Source organism: Chaetura pelagica, unplaced genomic scaffold (genome assembly GCF_000747805.2).
Source record: "Chaetura pelagica isolate M959 unplaced genomic scaffold, ChaPel_1.0 scaffold79, whole genome shotgun sequence".
Taxonomy (NCBI): Eukaryota; Metazoa; Chordata; class Aves; order Apodiformes; family Apodidae; genus Chaetura; species Chaetura pelagica.
Genome location: NW_009969339.1, coordinates 6,150,027 through 6,166,292, shown reverse-complemented (window position 1 = coordinate 6,166,292; position 16,266 = coordinate 6,150,027). Strand labels below are relative to the sequence as shown.

At 35.8% G+C, this 16,266-nt stretch overlaps 1 protein-coding gene across 1 annotated transcript in view; it reads left to right on the top strand.

The window, feature by feature from the left end:
* Positions 1–10,331: 10,331 nt before the first annotated feature.
* KDM7A (lysine (K)-specific demethylase 7A) overlaps positions 10,332–16,266 on the top strand; it is a gene marked incomplete at its 5' end in the record, with an annotated part of 37,410 nt that continues 31,475 nt past the window's right edge. The window contains one exon of the mRNA XM_010005819.1: positions 10,332–10,422. Coding sequence (XP_010004121.1) covers positions 10,332–10,422 — 91 coding nt within the window. The remainder of the gene's footprint in view (positions 10,423–16,266) is intronic.

Genomic DNA, 16,266 nt, shown 5'->3' with positions numbered 1-16,266 from the left:
CAGCAGAAGAGGAGGTGCTGATGATCTCTTGCTGGTGACCAGGGGCAGGACATGAGGAAATAAAATGAAGCTGCACCAGGGCAAGGTCAGATTGGATATTAGGAAAAGGTTCTTCACTGAGAGGATGGTCTGTCAGTGGAACATGATCCCCAAGGAAGTATTTGCAGCACCAATCCTGTCAGAGTTCAGGGAGTGTCTGGACAACTCTCTTAGCCATATGGTTTGGTTTTAGGTACTCTTGTGAGGAGCAGTGAGTTGAATTCAATGATCCTTATAGGTCCGTTCCAATTTGACATATTCTGTGATTTTATAAATTTTTTTTTGGTGAGACTTGGGTGTAGATATTTCTGGAATTGAAGAACTGCTGTGAGTGAATAATCAAGAACCATTAGTGAGTTTTTTTCCTACTCAATCTCTAAAAATAAGCCAGGCTTTTTTCAGTAACATGCAGTGATGGACAAGGGACAACGGGTGCAAACAGGAGCATAGGAGGTTCCATGTAAACATCAGAAAAAACTTCTTTACTGTGAGGGTGACAGAGCCCTGGAACAGGCTGCCCAGAGGGGTTGTGGAGCCTCCTTTGCTGGAGACATTAAAAACCTGCCTGGACAGGTTCCTGTGTGATGTACTCTAGGTGACCCTGCATGGCAGGGGGGGTGGACTAGATGGTCTTTCGAGGTTCCTTCCAACCCCTAAGATTCTGTGATAAACCCCAAACATTGTCTTTTCGTTTCCCAACAAACTTGCATAAAGTGATGTTTCTTTTATTAAGAGCAGGTAGATGTCTTCATTCTTCAGAATGATCACCATGTTTCTCTCAAGTGGGAGGTGGGAATCTAGCTGAAAATTTGTTCTTCTGATTTTGTCCTGCTTTATGGAAAGCCATGTTTGGTGTGGTTTAGAAATGTCACTTTCAAACTGTCTGGGTTACTTGTTTGTTTTTCTTGTCTGCTATATTTACTGCTGTACTTCAGTGATTACTGGAAAAGAGAGTTTTGTAGGCCAATAATTTATCTGTAGCAGCATAAAGTCATACCTCTACCTGATACTTGCCTCAGCTACTCTTTTAGCTGGAGCTACAGGTAACTGGTCTCAAGGAATTGATAACACTAAACGCTTAATCAAGGAAAAATAAGGATTCCCGAAGGCAGTCAAGCTAAGATAATCTTAAATGCTGGGCTATCTGAAAAACCTTTGTATGTTTACAGCATCTGGTGACAATAAATGCATCTCTTGACCTTAGTAATGTCTTTTTCATGTTATGCAGGGTATATAATTAATTTCTAGGAAGTTTTTCAGTCGCAGGGAGGGATGTTCCCTGCAATCTAATTGGTAAACTATTGGCAATTTATCTATTAGATGGGAGTAGTTTCAAGTATTGTAGAATAATGAGAGTTCAACACTGACTGTGTTTAGTGACTTCCATTGCCAAGAGGGGTAATCCTACTTCTCAAATCCCTCTGTCCAGGTTACACAGTTCCACTCCCTTTTAATGGATTAGCTCAGATACTTGTCTGACAAGTGCTGTAAGCTAACTTGATAAACAAGCAGAGAACTGGTTAGATTAGTTTCTGGCAGATAAGTGAGTGAAAACAGCTTGCCTTGTAGCCAGGCAAGAACAGGGCCATTGCACAGAAAGGGAAGTGGGAATGCTTGCTTGGGAGGGAATGGGTAACCTGCCTCTTCCAGTGGCTGCAAGCTGTTAAATCAATGCAAGTTATGTCATGTCATTGCTATCTAAAATTTGTTTGTTGTTTTGGATTGAACCTCAGTTTCTCTTCATTGGCTATTTGTGATCCAGTTAATTTCTGTTGCCTTTCTTCCCCTTCCAGTGCCCTCTCTTTTAGAAGCAAATACCTAGTATGTCTATTCTGTGTAGGAAAGGCCCTTGCTACGTAATAGGAAACTCTGGAGGTGGAACTGGAACTGAAATTTGTGTTGATTGTGGTTAAAGAACTTGGCACTCTGGTAGTTTTTGAAACCACATCATGTGCAATGGCTAGAGAGAGAGAGTGAAAATTAACAGGAGGCTGTATGCAAGTTGGCGCTGAGGAAGATTCAGACAAAAAACTAAGAATAAAACAGTTGAGACAACCAAATGTGTGTAGATAATATATAACAACAACAAAAAGTTTATTTAAATTTAATTTTTGATGTCTTCATTCAGGAGGAGAGACCTTCACTGGCAGTATTACAGTTGCCATAGTTGCTTTATCCTGAATGAGAGGTTTAATTAGCTTGTCTACTACCTTCCCTCTTCCGCCCTCTTGTTACCTCTATAGTAGTAGGGCTTAATCAATTTCTTCCTCTTTCTGTTAAGGAAATAACGGTAGCAATTATGAGATTTAGTTTGCTCTGAAGTAGAATACAGCCACACACAGGCACTCAGCTAAGATATCTGTTTCAAGAGAGCTACAGCACATGGTTTAAATGTGTTGAAGATTTTGTGGTTTGGTGTCTTTTCTTTTGCTTTTTTTGATTTTCATGGAATTGAAACAATATTTTGGTTCTGCCTTTAAAACCTCTGTGGTTTGAAGGCATTATTTTAAAACTTGGAGTTGTTGGTTGTTTTTTTTTTTTGTTATTTCTAAGCAAAATTATAACAGAATAACTTGAAAATAAGGCAAATTATGTACATAAGATGCAGTTACCTGTCAGGGACTTTTACTAGGTTCTGGATTATTTTAGGGGGGAAGAGGTGAACTTTCATAGGCTTGTAGTCTGAGGTGGCAATACAAATACTTAACGGAAAAACTTTCTTAAAGATCTCAAAAACCTTTGTCATCAGTGGGTAGGTAGACAGTTAATTTTTGTCTTCTTTCTTCCCCTTCCAGTGCCTCTCTCTTTATTTATTTAATATGTGTATTGTTCAGTGTATAAGGCCTGTGCTACCTAATTGGAAAACAAAGCTGGTACAGACTTGGCATTATAACAGGAACTAAAATTCATGTTGTCTCTTGTGAAATAAATGAGGACTCCAAGTAGTCCTACATTTACCTGAAATCTAATGTTAATCTCTTTTGCTGCATCAGTTGTGGGAAGGACAGGATAGTTCTCATGCAATTGAGCATGCTTCTAGCAGTTGCAATTCTGCTAACACACAGTGCTTGAAGTAAGATTGGGCTGTTGTTTCTCCTTTACTTTCGTGTGTCCGTCTGGAATGGAGAAACATGGGAGCCTGAACAGCTACAGAGAATCTTTCTGAACTTCTGAGCCAAATGGTTTGCTTTGTATATGAAGCTTGCACTGATTACTGGTTTTGAAGTGCTGAAGAATTTTCTTCAGGTCAGATTGATGTTAGTTTTTTTTTCTTTCTTGCCTATGCATTTTGTCTTCATTCACTTGCTAGTGTATTTTTTGTTTATCTCATCTAATTGGTTTCACACTGGAATTAGACTTTGAACTACCATTGATGCTTTAAAAATGCTTTTGCTCTCACTGACATGCTGTTTAGTTTTGCAATCTGCTGTAGTTTTCTTAAATGTTATTTTTCTGATCTTCTTGAGGCAGCTTATCGTGCTAAAATCCACAGTAAAAGATCTAGGCTCCTTCAGACCTTCATTTCTGTAAAACAATGATTTAAAAAGGACTGAGACAAAAATTAATTGTAAATATGCTCTTTTAAAGCAGATTTATGCAATTAGTTTGGTTGAGAAGAATAAGTACAAATCTTAGTTGGCATAGAAAGGAGGGGGGATGTTGGGTATGTGCTAAATAAATGATACGAAACAGAAGGAACGCATCAGAATTACTTTGGTAATGTTAGCTTGGCCTTGTCAAACAATTGTCATTAGGAAGAGTACTTCTGTCATGAAACTGCTACATGTAATCCAATGATGGTTGAGGCTATTATGAAGTAAGCTGGACTGTCTCTTCCTAATAGTCTTACATTGTAGTGAAAAGTTGTTTGCTTTCAGTATGTATTTTTGTATGCACAAGTACATCTTTGGATTTCATGAGCATGTACTCCTTTTGACTGCTGCTTTGACTGTTCAAACAGTCATTTTACTTTTTTTACTTAAATTCCTAATAGTTACGTTAAATTGTTGTCTAGAAAATCAGTTCTAAACTCAATCTTTTAATAAACATAGATTACTAAAAGTGAATTTTCTCTGACTATACAAAATACTCAGTTATTAGAATATTTTATAGAAGTGTGGCCCTTTCTCTATAACTTGATATTAGTAATTTCATTAAATTGAACAAGTTGTACTTAAAATCCAGATTTTGGAAAAAAGCATGTGTTCGGTTTCAAATAAACATCAACTTATTTTCAGACTGGACTGGAATTCCAGAATGGAAGAATCAGTGTACAAAAATAATGTACATCTATGTTGTTTCTTTGAGATTTTAGGTACCATGGCAATTGTGTTGCATACACAGCTATATCCCTAAATGTAGGTAGAAAGTTTTGTGTATCTCTAACGGAACCTTTATCGGTATGTAACTTGATAGCTTGTTCCATTGATCATAATTTTCCTTTTAGGTTTCTACTTTTCAGAATCCACTCTGTGGAGTTGAGCTTGCTTTGGCAAGTTGGTCACATACGATTTTATTGATTTTAGCCTCTGCTTTGAGGGAGTGAAAAGCACTGTTACTTGAGAGGGAAACAATGTATACTGATTTTCTTTCTCAATGGAAGAATTTGTGTAAGTAATTGCTATTAAAAGTGTCTTCTGCAAGGACAGCACTAGTATAGCGGTCAAAATTTTATTTTTGGAGGTCCAGGAAGTCAGAACATTTAGAATGCTCTTTAGAAATGAAAATAGATCATGTATCTATTGGCATATTTTTATTACTGCAATACCTCATTTCAGAATTTAGAAGCAATAGGGTTAAATTACATTAGAGAAGTCTAAACCTACGTAATGAACATTTTCATTTTTTGTGTTCAATGTGATGGTTGATCTGAAGTAGACTAAAATCTCTTAGGACTTTGGGAGTGTTAGAACAGAAGCCTCTAAGAATTCAAAGGTCAGTTTTATGTATATTATGGCATGCAGCATTGTTATTCTTGGGATTCTTGTGTGTGTTGTAGGATCATTCAATATTGAATAAGTTAGTGTATTCTGAGGTGTTTTGGCAGATGCCCTTGCATGTAATTTTTAGGTCCATAAGAACTTGCTTCTGTGAGTGAATATGTAGTAGATTTATGCATGCTGTTGTGCCGACATGCATGTATTCCATGCAAATATGTATCTTTTTTTTTTTTTTTTCTGGAGAAAATTGGTAGCTCAGAGAGAGGGAAGTATTTGCTACAGATAAGCATTATTCTGTTTTTCTATTTATTTTTTTTTAAAGTGTATTTATTTGAGTTGAGTGTCTCTGTTTGAGTTGTGTTTATACCAGTCATTTATTTTTAAAAGGTATTTTGTTTTGGAAAGTGAATATGGCAAAAGCTCAAATAGTTTTATGTTGGGTATTTTTTCTGCAATTTATTTTAAGGCAGTATGGTTTTGTATCTAAAAGTTTGTAACTTCTAAAAGTTTGTCCCCAAATGAGTGACAGATGTGTTTATTTGGTTGTGGCAGGGACATCTTAAGTACTTCCATTGTTTTAATCTCTAAATATTGCCTACTTGGCATTCTTTTCCCGCTTGGCAAAAATAGGTTTGAATGAAATGATTAACCAGAATTCCTTAAAATTGCCAAATTCAATTCCTCCAACTCATGCTTTTCTTTGCATTCTTGGGATGGAGTAGGAGGAGCTGTTCTTTGCATAACTTGCAAGCTTGCTAAAGAATTTTGACAAAAATTGCCATAGTATTTGGGGTTTTATTACACTCAATGAGATTAGGACTGAAAGTAGGAACTGCAGAACTTGTTACAGATAGACTGAAAAGTTTACTCTAATAATTGCATACTACTTCCAGACTTGTTTGGTATATTAATAGAAATATCTCTCTTCTGTGATGATTTGAAATTCAGTAATAAGGTCTGATACTAAAAAGGCAAGTGTGAGTTTCTTTCTTCTATGTGTAATAACATCTTTTCCCTATTGTTTAGCAGTCTTTTTTAGAAAGACAAAATAGTGTAGAGATAACAGAATATTTTCAATTACTGTGTCTTGAAAATAACCAAGTTTAGTAAATAACTGCATATAACTGAAACATATACCCCTTATATTTATTTCTATAAATTTTACTGTTTGGGTTTTTAAAGCCTATCTACAAAAGTGAGTTGAGTGGTCGTTAATTTTTCCTTTGGATCAGTTTGTTGAACAGACTTGGCCTGATGGTTTAGATTTGGTGAGAGAAACAATGGCAGTCCATGGTCAGACAGTTGGACGAAGGAGGGCAAGAGCCCTGAACATACATTTTTCTACACAATGACAGCAAAAAAAAAAAAGTCAGACTGTTCCGATCAGACTGTTGAAAACCACGAGGTCTTTGAGCCTGAACTTTTGTGTTCAAGAAAAAAGTCAGAGACTTTAAAAAAATCTTAGGTCAATTTTGAGCTCTAAATCAATATCTAATTGTAAAACAATACCTGTCTAACAATATCTGTTGAAGAAGTAGTAGACATTCCTCTGGTGGCCTGTCACTTTTCTGCATCTGCTAGATGAAACTTACAGGTACAAGTACCATGCTGATGTTGACAGAAGTGAAAGCTGCTGTAGGAAGTTTCATGAGAAGTACAATTGCAACTATAAAGAAGAGTCTGATTGTTTCCAACATGCTACTGAAAGGTGAAAAATGATCTTATGGAATTGAAGAAATGGGGAGAAAGAACAGAAGATTAAATCCAAGAGATGGTGTCCTGTGCATGATCCAGTTTCTTAACAATTAAGCATTTTTTTCCATGTTGAGGATGATCCGGTTTCTGCAGTATACAGGAAATAATTTCCTAGTAGAAATACCTTGCTGACAGCTGATAATCTGGCCTGTTAGTCTTTTCAGCTGTGACAATTAAATTGGGAAAATGGCCATCCAAACTTTAATTCTATCTTCACTTATATAGTGCTGTGCCTATAATAATTCCCTTTTATGCTTGGAGTTGTATGTAATGTCCCAGTATAAACACTAGTTGTTTTCATGACATAAAATAGCTTTTCAAGTAGTTATGTTCCTTTAAGGACACTGAAAATAAGGCCTTGAATGAATAGTACTTTTGATATTTTTCTTAAACCAAGATTATTTCATACCAAGAGAGGCAGTTAAACAATCTCTAAAATGTTGTGGTTTTGCTTGATAACATCAGAAGTAGGGAAGAGAAAAGCCAGACTTGATTGAGAGCAAGCAGGTATAAGATTTGGAAGGTGCAGCAGCCTTCGTGGTGACTGACATGGATCCAGTACTTTTCACAATATCATACTGCTCTAGGAAAGAAGAGGTGCCAGGGTTCTTTAGTGGCTTACTCTATACAGCTGTGCAGAATAATGCTTCATGTAAATATTTTTTACTTTTGCAGACTTCTTGTACAAGGCATTCCGGCATAATGGTGAAATCGTTTTTGAATCTGTCATACTGAATTAACCTGGTCTGGTGGGAGGTGTCCTTGTCCATGGCAGGGGGGTTGGAACTGGATGATCTTTAATATCCCTTCCAACCTAAACCATTCTGTGATTCTGTGAAGTGAAATTGGGCTGTTCAGGCCTTCCACCTTCATGAACAGAATTAAAGGTGTATTACTGCATAGTCTCCTAGAGGTTTTTAAAATTATTATTCTATTTTATTTTTATTTTGTAATATTGTAAACTTTTCATAGTTCCTGAGGATTAATGTGCAGTCTTCCTCCAGGAGATGAGCAATTCAGAAAGTAGGTAATATATCCTTAAGACATTTCATCCCAAATGGATGGTGAGGTGAAGGGTAATAATGATATTTCATTCAGGAAAACATCCGTGGATTGGGAGTGTTACTGTGTTTGAGTATGTTAATGCTTTCCAGGCTTTCTGCTACCTCTTGGTGACCTTGCTTTGATGCTTGAGGTCTGAAGTTGCACTTACCACAGTGATTGATTGCTTGCTAGTAGCTAGAATGATTAATGTCAGATTCATCTGTGTACATTGGAGAAAGGAACTCAGGAAAGTGACTTTAATGGCGCTCTGTGTGATTGATACACTCTGTGGCATCCTTGGCAATAGTTGTTCTTGCAGGTGCTTGCACCTCATTTGCACTTTGCGTCAGTCAGGTATCTGCTGTTAGATTTACTTCCAGTATCTCCCAGTTAATATTTTGCCTCTCCAGTTGGTTTTGAGTTTAGAGTGTAGATAGTAGCCTGAAAATCTTTTCTTTCTTTACTGAATGGCTATTCCAGCTATTCTGATACCATTCCAGTTTCACCTGCTCTCTCCATACACAAAGCTCTGTGTGCCTTTATGAAAGGTTATGGAGTTAAACAAAGCAGAGAAAGTGTTTAGTACTTAACAGAATTTCTGCTTTATTGTAAGCCTATCTATAACATTCTGTAAGATGCAACAAAATTAATGTTCTTAAACAGAACATGACAATTGTCAGTTCTTGAATGATTTTTACTGTATTTTGATGCATAGTTCTTATAATTAGTCAGTCAACCTGATTGGGGTGATGATGAATGTATCAGATTAACACCAATTAAAGGGAAAGATAGTAAGTGAAGTTTTCCCATGGAGCACTGTGCTTCATTGAGTAATTGTGCAAACTTGATCAAGATACATTCCAAAAGAAATACCTTTAACTGTTGAGAAAGATCAGAAATTTAGCTAAAACAATAGGATTCTTAAGGATGTATAAAAAACCAGCCTGCTTATTTTGGTGCTTTTAGAGTGTATATTTTAAAACAATTTTCCTAGAATGCATTGCATTATGAGTCACTCATCTATTCTGTAAAAAGGGAGAGAACAGAAGCAGAAGGAAATTGGACATGGATGCTTCTGCCTTTCCTTTTGTTTATATGTCAGCTGAATTTTCATGTGATAACAATTCCTATAGTTGTGGGCTTAAAGCAGATACTAAACATTGCAAGAATTGTGATGAACTGTGTCAGCTAAATTTTCTATTTAGATTTTAAAATATTATGTACATTAAAAGCTATATAATTTCTAAATTTCATTTGGTATGTAGTGAATGGAAAAGGAGAAGAAACAGCTGGATCTATTTACAGAGCATTCAGAATGGTGTACTTCTCATTGATAGTTACATGGGAAATGCTCTGCAATTTGATTTGCTTCTTGGTACCTTTGAATGCTCTGCTGTTTAGTTTATTGTTTTGGCAGCATGTACTTACACTTACTGGAGCGTGTCAGCAGTTCTGGCTCTGGCCTGCTAGAGAAAAGACTTGGTGTAGCTGTATCTTTTCAAAGCTTCAGGGTTAAAGCTGTCATTATGCTTTTGATATGAAATGACTTACCTGAATTGAGTACTGTTCAAGTTCTTATGTTATGAGAATGCATTGAATATAAATACCTAACTTGAGTGTACGTGTTCAGTGATGTAGTCTTGCTCTTCTGTGTTATTAAGTGATCAGTCATTTATGTGTCAATGAACGTTTCAGAGAAAGAACTTGGCTTGGATTCATATTTCGTCAGATAGTAGGGATTACTTTTTTCGCGAACTTGGTGCAAAAGCTCTTACTTTCCAATCTCTAGGTTTCAACTTCCAAGAAAAGGTACCTAATTTTGCATTTAAAATTGTGCTGTTTAGATATACAGTAGCGTACATGCTTTGTCATGGCTGCTATAAAACTTGTCAACTTTAATCCCACTATGACTATTTTATCTGGGAAATAATATGCATTGGGAAAGCATTACATCTCTGAAGGGCTGTTTGAAAAACTTGTTGCTGTTTTAAAAGAAAACCACTTCTACAAAGTTATTTGTTTGGTCACTTGTGTTATTTTAATAGCTAGTACTAGTAGTGTAAAGATTTCAGGGAGAAAAAGGAAGCATTCTTAATTGGTTTGTCTTGGGGATAGGAGTGGGTTTTTTGTACTTTTTGTAGAAAAAAATAATCCATGTTATTTTCTATAAATAGACTTCTGATTATTTTTTAAATCATAACTTTGATAAAGAAAGTTGCTTGAATGATTTTGCATAAATGGTTCCCTGTAATTAGGATCACAGCTTTTTTGGGAATTGAAGGGTAATTGTATGCTTTGTAGACTAATTTTTAAATAAATTTGATTCTTATTTCCTTTTTATGAATTTTTTTTTTGTTTTTGTTTTTGTTTTGAGTGGCATTCTCTAGTCAGTGATAAATCATTACTCAGAATTTATGTGGCAAACCAGTAGTTGAGATAATTTGGTTATCTCATGATTTTGTAGACTAAGCATGTTCTGGTAAAAAACTTAATTATTTTTTGCTTAAAAAATAAATCTTGCACATATTCTTATTAACATTAAAAAAATATTATTCCAGCTGTGTAGGAGTAGAGGAGCACCATGCTGTTGATATTGACCTATACCATTGCCCCAACTGTGCAATTCTCCATGGACCTTCTCTAAGTAAGTATTGGTTATTCAGATTTTATTTTAGACCTCCGGAGTGTTTTCTCTCTATGTACAATTGAAAGAGACTGTTCAGGAGAACATTCAAGATGTGCTTGATGATTTGAAAAGTACTGGTTCTACGTGACTAACTGTGAGCTGGTAAAAAAGCCCCACAAAACAAACAAACCACCCATAAAGGTTACTTGATGCAGGTAGAATAAAACATAAGGCACTGCTATAGGCTAGGGAAATCAAAGTACACAGAGCTAGAAGAAAACAATCTGGACTTCACAGAGTTGAGAGAAAGAAACTTAGGGAATCATTCTTAAAAAAAATAATAAATCCAAAAGATGGCTTAAAGTGATAGCGCGTCATTACTGATTTAATAATTAAATGCTGCATGATAGTATGTGAGTTCAGGTTTAGCTACTTTTAGTTTGAGGGCTAAAAGGTAAGATAAATGCTGCTTTACATGCTTGTAGTTTTTAGAATTCCAGTTGTCATTTTCAGTTAAAAATCAGCATGTCTCTCCTGTAAATCAGAATACAGCCTTTTCTTTCCCCACCTTTCTGCCTGGTTTTTTTTCTGTGGAATAGAGGGACTATGAGGAGGAGTATAAGGGGGATTATATCAGACTATCAATAAAGTATTACATTTCAAACTTCACCATGATGCTGGTGAATAAACTTTCTTGTAATGCAGAGGCTTCTAGCTCTAATGTAAGCTCTACCTCACCTGCAGCAATTCAACAGTGAGATAGGAGTGATTTTTGTGTTGGAAGTCTTTTCCAAAACACAAGAGTCTGTGGTAAAAATTATCCTTATTAATTCATATTGACTCAAGTAAGTAGATAACCTAGTAGATAATTTTAGTAGAAGCTTCAGATATATATCACTTATCAACCCAAGCAGAGAAGTTGTACTGAAATATATCCTCACCTGGAATTTTATTACTTATTCTCAGTTAAGCAGTCAGAATCACATCTGTGCTAGTTTGTGTTTTGGGCCCTACTTACTCTAGTGTTTAGAGAAACCAGTAATGTCTTAGGACTTCAGGTGTTGCAAGAATGCTCCAGAGTGCTTCAATCATGTGAAGCTATGTGTAAGTTAAAAAAAAAGTGTTGGTTGCTTTTTTTACAGCTTCATATTCTAAAATCCGTTTGTCTACAGGAATTTCAAAACACAAAAATTCAGCTGATTGATTTAAGAGGGGCAGTATATATGTGATTTCAGGAGACAATTGTGTGTATAATTCCATCTAATCAAATGATGTAGTGCATAAAATATATTAAAAGTGTACAAGAAACACATACTTCATACTACCAAATGGATGGTTACTTTCAGTATCCTACAAAATTAATTATGTAAAAGTTTTAATACTGAAAAGAAAGCTACTGCATAGTTAGATGTGAAGATCAAATTAACCAATCAGTTTCTTGTCTTTAGAACAAAAGTAAAGCCTCTTGATTTGGAGAAGCAACAGTTGTACAAGACCTTAAATATGCAGCTGCGTGTGTAAAATGCTAAATAATTAATCCTAAAATCCTATGTAATTAAAAACCAAAAGACCAATTAAGAAAAATTACTAATATACTATGGAATTTTCTTAGCTTATTTGGTTTAGAGTCTTTGTATTATATTTTACTATGTTCAAAGATTTCACACTGATCCTTAGGTCTGAAAATGCTCTATGTGCACAAATGCTGGGAAGTCGGTTCAGTCACCAGACCCTAGAATCCAGGGCTTTACTGCATGGGGTGCAGTAAATATTAACAGGATTGTGGTTGTCAGGACATCACTTTCTTAATCTGGTTTTACATTCTGAAATTCTGTTGATACCCTCCCACCTGTTTTTTTTTTGGGTCTGATAGCAATGCCGGTGTTTGGTCTGAGCTGATGATACGTAGTGGTGTACTAGGTCTTAGAAGTGTTACTCTGTGGTTTACTGTATGCTCCTTAAATTTTTTCAGTTTTCCTGTGCTAACAGTTCTCTAGCCTTTTTGGACACTGGCAACCACCTAGAGGACCACTTCTGAGAATTGGGGCCTCATTGTACAGATCTCTGCCTCTTGATGGTCCCTGTTTGAAGTCTAGCACGTGACCTCTGAGGCAAGCAGGCTAGTAGTGTTTACCTACAGTAGGTAGGCTTATTGGCCCCTTGTTTGAGCATATGAAGAATGTAGTTTAAAAATAGCTTTCTGCTTTGTTTTATTGAAAACTTTTGACACACTCCTTTTCTTAACTCCCTTGCAACTGTCTAGTGTACTTTTAGTGTGTGTATTTTTAGCATTGTCATGGTGGGTTGTGCCTCAGTTTTCACAAACAGCAAAGGTGAACACAGGTTCCTTCCACTAGTTTAGAGTTATTGGGAGGGGGAAGTGTTACATGTGCATTTCAACTCATGTAGTTTTTTTTGTTTGTTTGTTTTAATTTGAGCATGAGTATCCATTACATTAATTTATTATTTATTTTTTTTTTCCCAACTGTTACTGTAATGTCTTAAGGGTTTATAAAAGCTTTTCAATTAAAAGATAGGTAATCAGAATCATGAAGTGCTCTGAGTTGGAAGGGACCTTAAAGCTCATCTAGATCCAACCCCCCTGCATCGGCAGGGACACCTCCCACTAGATTGCTTGGAGTCCCATACAACTTGCCCTTGAACACTTCCAGGGATGGTTCTTCCACAGCTTCCCTAAGCAACCTGTTCCAGTGTCTCACCGCCCTCATAGTGAAGAACTTCCTCCTAATGTCTAATCTAAGCAGAAAAAGTTTTCAGTACTGTTTTCTGTTCTTCAATATTTTTTTACTTAGGGAAGGAGGATGTACATTGCCAAATACCAAGTAAACCAATTACTTTAATTTCTGATTTTGAAGTATTAAAAGGGCAGATTTTTAGAAGTTGGTTCTGTGCTATAAAATGAAGTAAGTAGATAACCTAGTAGATAATTTTAGTAGAAGCTTCAGATATATATCACTTATCAACCCAAGCAGAGAAGTTGTACTGAAATATATCCTCACCTGGAATTTTATTACTTATTCTCAGTTAAGCAGTCAGAATCACATCTGTGCTAGTTTGTGTTTTGGGCCCTACTTACTCTAGTGTTTAGAGAAACCAGTAATGTCTTAGGACTTCAGGTGTTGCAAGAATGCTCCAGAGTGCTTCAATCATGTGAAGCTATGTGTAAGTTAAAAAAAAAGTGTTGGTTGCTTTTTTTACAGCTTCATATTCTAAAATCCGTTTGTCTACAGGAATTTCAAAACACAAAAATTCAGCTGATTGATTTAAGAGGGGCAGTATATATGTGATTTCAGGAGACAATTGTGTGTATAATTCCATCTAATCAAATGATGTAGTGCATAAAATATATTAAAAGTGTACAAGAAACACATACTTCATACTACCAAATGGATGGTTACTTTCAGTATCCTACAAAATTAATTATGTAAAAGTTTTAATACTGAAAAGAAAGCTACTGCATAGTTAGATGTGAAGATCAAATTAACCAATCAGTTTCTTGTCTTTAGAACAAAAGTAAAGCCTCTTGATTTGGAGAAGCAACAGTTGTACAAGACCTTAAATATGCAGCTGCGTGTGTAAAATGCTAAATAATTAATCCTAAAATCCTATGTAATTAAAAACCAAAAGACCAATTAAGAAAAATTACTAATATACTATGGAATTTTCTTAGCTTATTTGGTTTAGAGTCTTTGTATTATATTTTACTATGTTCAAAGATTTCACACTGATCCTTAGGTCTGAAAATGCTCTATGTGCACAAATGCTGGGAAGTCGGTTCAGTCACCAGACCCTAGAATCCAGGGCTTTACTGCATGGGGTGCAGTAAATATTAACAGGATTGTGGTTGTCAGGACATCACTTTCTTAATCTGGTTTTACATTCTGAAATTCTGTTGATACCCTCCCACCTGTTTTTTTTTTGGGTCTGATAGCAATGCCGGTGTTTGGTCTGAGCTGATGATACGTAGTGGTGTACTAGGTCTTAGAAGTGTTACTCTGTGGTTTACTGTATGCTCCTTAAATTTTTTCAGTTTTCCTGTGCTAACAGTTCTCTAGCCTTTTTGGACACTGGCAACCACCTAGAGGACCACTTCTGAGAATTGGGGCCTCATTGTACAGATCTCTGCCTCTTGATGGTCCCTGTTTGAAGTCTAGCACGTGACCTCTGAGGCAAGCAGGCTAGTAGTGTTTACCTACAGTAGGTAGGCTTATTGGCCCCTTGTTTGAGCATATGAAGAATGTAGTTTAAAAATAGCTTTCTGCTTTGTTTTATTGAAAACTTTTGACACACTCCTTTTCTTAACTCCCTTGCAACTGTCTAGTGTACTTTTAGTGTGTGTATTTTTAGCATTGTCATGGTGGGTTGTGCCTCAGTTTTCACAAACAGCAAAGGTGAACACAGGTTCCTTCCACTAGTTTAGAGTTATTGGGAGGGGGAAGTGTTACATGTGCATTTCAACTCATGTAGTTTTTTTTGTTTGTTTGTTTTAATTTGAGCATGAGTATCCATTACATTAATTTATTATTTATTTTTTTTTTCCCAACTGTTACTGTAATGTCTTAAGGGTTTATAAAAGCTTTGCAATTAAAAGATAGGTAATCAGAATCATGAAGTGCTCTGAGTTGGAAGGGACCTTAAAGCTCATCTAGATCCAACCCCCCTGCATCGGCAGGGACACCTCCCACTAGATTGCTTGGAGTCCCATACAACTTGCCCTTGAACACTTCCAGGGATGGTTCTTCCACAGCTTCCCTAAGCAACCTGTTCCAGTGTCTCACCGCCCTCATAGTGAAGAACTTCCTCCTAATGTCTAATCTAAGCAGAAAAAGTTTTCAGTACTGTTTTCTGTTCTTCAATATTTTTTTACTTAGGGAAGGAGGATGTACATTGCCAAATACCAAGTAAACCAATTACTTTAATTTCTGATTTTGAAGTATTAAAAGGGCAGATTTTTAGAAGTTGGTTCTGTGCTATAAAATGTATTAAGTAACTGTATCATCTTACAATTTTAATGAGCTGTTTTAACAGCAGAGAATTAATGAGAAACTACCCTGCTGCAAATTAGTATTAGCCACCAATTTCTTGTATTATTATTTATGACTGAGAAAGTAGTTTTGAAAACATAATAGACCTAGCATCATTATTTATGAAATTTTACTATATTTGGATAGTTGGCTCATTAAGCAGGTTCTTCAGCACTAGTTTTCAGGTTAGCAAATAGCTATACATATCAGTTTATTCTCTTAAACATCTTCTAAGGGGTACATTTTGTCAAGTCTGTAAGAAGCAGTGTATCAATAGGTATAATTACCTTTTATGTGTGATGACTATAAGATGTCAGTTATTTCTCTCTTAAATCCTCAGCTTCCTGTTAGTGTTAGTGGTATTCTCAGTATTTCTAGCAATTTTTTTAGATTTGGATGCATCATGATTTTAGTTAACTTAAAAATATGAGCTGTTCCATTAAGTTCAAATCTGCATTAATGTAGTTGTTTAGTTGGGTGTCATAGTAGCATTGCAAGCTGTTTTGCATATGCTTGCAAAACACTGTTTGTTTTGACAAGTAACAGTATCTTTTCCCTTTTCTTTATTTCCTTAGCATATGTAACTAAATTTCTGCTTAGTATTAGTGGTTAAATTATAAATCTGATCTTAGAAAATCTTACTGGAGCAGTCTTCCAGTAAGAACTGTTTAATGCTGTGGAACAGAGTTTGGCTTTTTTAGGAAGAACTGGAAGCCTAAAAATTACTATACCCGTAGTTCTTTAGTATCATAACTTACATGCTGGAAAATCAACAGAAAGGTAGCAAGTTCAGCACTGTTGAAAATTCCTTCCCAAG